Here is a 1947-nt window from a genome sequence, read left to right on the forward strand (position 1 = left end):
TTCTGCTTGCAACACGTACGTAAATACGTGCGGACGTATTAAATATGCTAGCAAACGAAACCGAAAATACAAGCACTTTACGGGCTATTAGCACTTTTGCCCATGCCAAACCGCCCGGGACAAAAGTTATCGATGGATTTTATCGGGAAATTTTTAACGTTAATGGATAAAACCGGCAAAAAGCGCAACGCAATATTAGTAATGGTTAACCGGTTTACTAAATATAGCTTTTTTATCCTAACGTTTACGAAATTAACCAATAAAAAATTAAAAAGCTTTTTATTTGCATACGTTTAAAAATTGCTAAAAACGCCCGAAAGGATTGTATCGAACCGGAACAAGCTATTTATAAGCGGGTTTTAAATAATTTTCGCCAAACATTTAAAAATTGCAAAAAGGTTATTGATAATATACCATTTTTAAACCGACGGGCAAACGGAACGAACAAACCAAGCAATAAAGCATTATTTCCGGTGCTTTTATTGCGAAAAGCAAAACGATTGGGCGTTATTATTGCATTTAGCAACGTGGGTGCATAATACGAGCGTACATTTGGGGTTGCAAAAAACCCTAGCGTTTTTATTAATAAGGTTTTACTTACGAAAGCTTTATAACTTTCGGGTGGTTAAAAAAAAACTTTCGGCAACGGTTAAAATTAAAGCGGGGGCCTTAAAAACAATTAAAAAACAAGCTAAAAAACTGCTAAAAAAAAGCAAATAATATGTACAAAAAGTATTATAATAAAGGCAGGACCCCGGTGCTTTTTGGGGTAAGCGATTGGGTATTGTTAAATACGGTAAATATTAAAATGAAAAGGCCGTTAAAAAAGCTGTCGGACAAATGGTTAAAACCCTTTTAAATCTTAAAAATGGTTGGGTTAGCCGGTTTAACGTTCCGGTTAAAGCTTTCGGTAAATTACCGGATACATAACGTATTTCCGGCAAATTTATTGCGGGCGTTTAAAAAAAAGCCCGGCAAAAAACTAAAAAATAAAAAATTAAAAATCGAAAAAAAAAAAGGATCGTTTCGAAGTAAAAATTTTGTTAAAATATAAAAAGCTTTTGCGAAAACGAAAATATTTGGTTAAATGGATAAATTACAACGAATCGAAAAATTTATAAATTTTAAACAAAAATATTACGAAAAAAATTATTTAAACGTATAAAGCAAATTTATTGGAAACGAATTTATAGGATAAGGAAAATACCGAACTTTAACGGGTAAATACCCGAAAAGGACGGGGGTATTATAAAAAAAAAGTAATAAAAGCTAAAGGAATGGCTTAAAAAAATGTTTTAACGTGCCGAACCGGCTAACCACCGAAAAAAAACGTAAAAAAACCCGTAAGCGGTTTGTAATAGCCGTAAAATATCGTACTTTATAAATAAAAAGTTAAATAAGGACGGTATAGTACGGGGAACGCTTTAAATTAATAGTGCGATATATTTAAATTCCAAAGGACATGCAAAATGTAACATATTTCGAAAAGCCCGTAAAGGGCATGCTTGGCGCAATACGCCAAAGTAATTACCGCATTTTAAACGTACGTTGTAATAAAAAACATTATTGCTTACCCAAAAAAAAATAAAAAAACTTTCGAATAGTACGGCAAACGGGCTTAAGCGTTCGGGTAACGGTAAATGCATATTAGCGGTATTTAAACCCATTGGGGGGCGAAAAAAAAGCATTTTAAAATTATTTATTAAAGCATTAAAATTTAATTAATAATTAAAAACATTGGGATTTTGCAATATTGCAAAAGCAGTATAACAAAAAGAAATTATAATTTTAATTATAATAAATTAACGAAAAAAACTTAAAATTAATTACTTTTCGAAAAGGGAATACCAATAATTAATTAGGAAAATATGTAAAAAAAATCGATTAAATGCCGTATTTAAAGGAACCAAAACTTTCGAAAACCACGTCCTTTTTGTTAGCGTTACA

The 1947-nt window shown here is 31.4% G+C and overlaps 1 protein-coding gene across 1 annotated transcript; it reads left to right on the plus strand.

Moving 5' to 3' along the window:
- Positions 1 to 868: 868 nt before the first annotated feature.
- GGTG_14107 (hypothetical protein) lies at positions 869 to 1622 on the plus strand (the record flags this gene model as incomplete). Its single annotated transcript, XM_009232034.1, has 3 exons — positions 869 to 910; positions 1460 to 1543; positions 1605 to 1622. The coding sequence occupies 3 exons, from the start codon at positions 869 to 871 to the stop codon at positions 1620 to 1622; spliced, it is 144 nt and encodes a 47-aa protein (XP_009230298.1).
- Between the last annotated feature and the right edge of the window lie 325 nt (positions 1623 to 1947).

This window comes from Gaeumannomyces tritici (genome assembly GCF_000145635.1).
Source record: "Gaeumannomyces tritici R3-111a-1 unplaced genomic scaffold supercont2.139, whole genome shotgun sequence".
NCBI classification, from domain to species: domain Eukaryota; kingdom Fungi; phylum Ascomycota; class Sordariomycetes; order Magnaporthales; family Magnaporthaceae; genus Gaeumannomyces; species Gaeumannomyces tritici.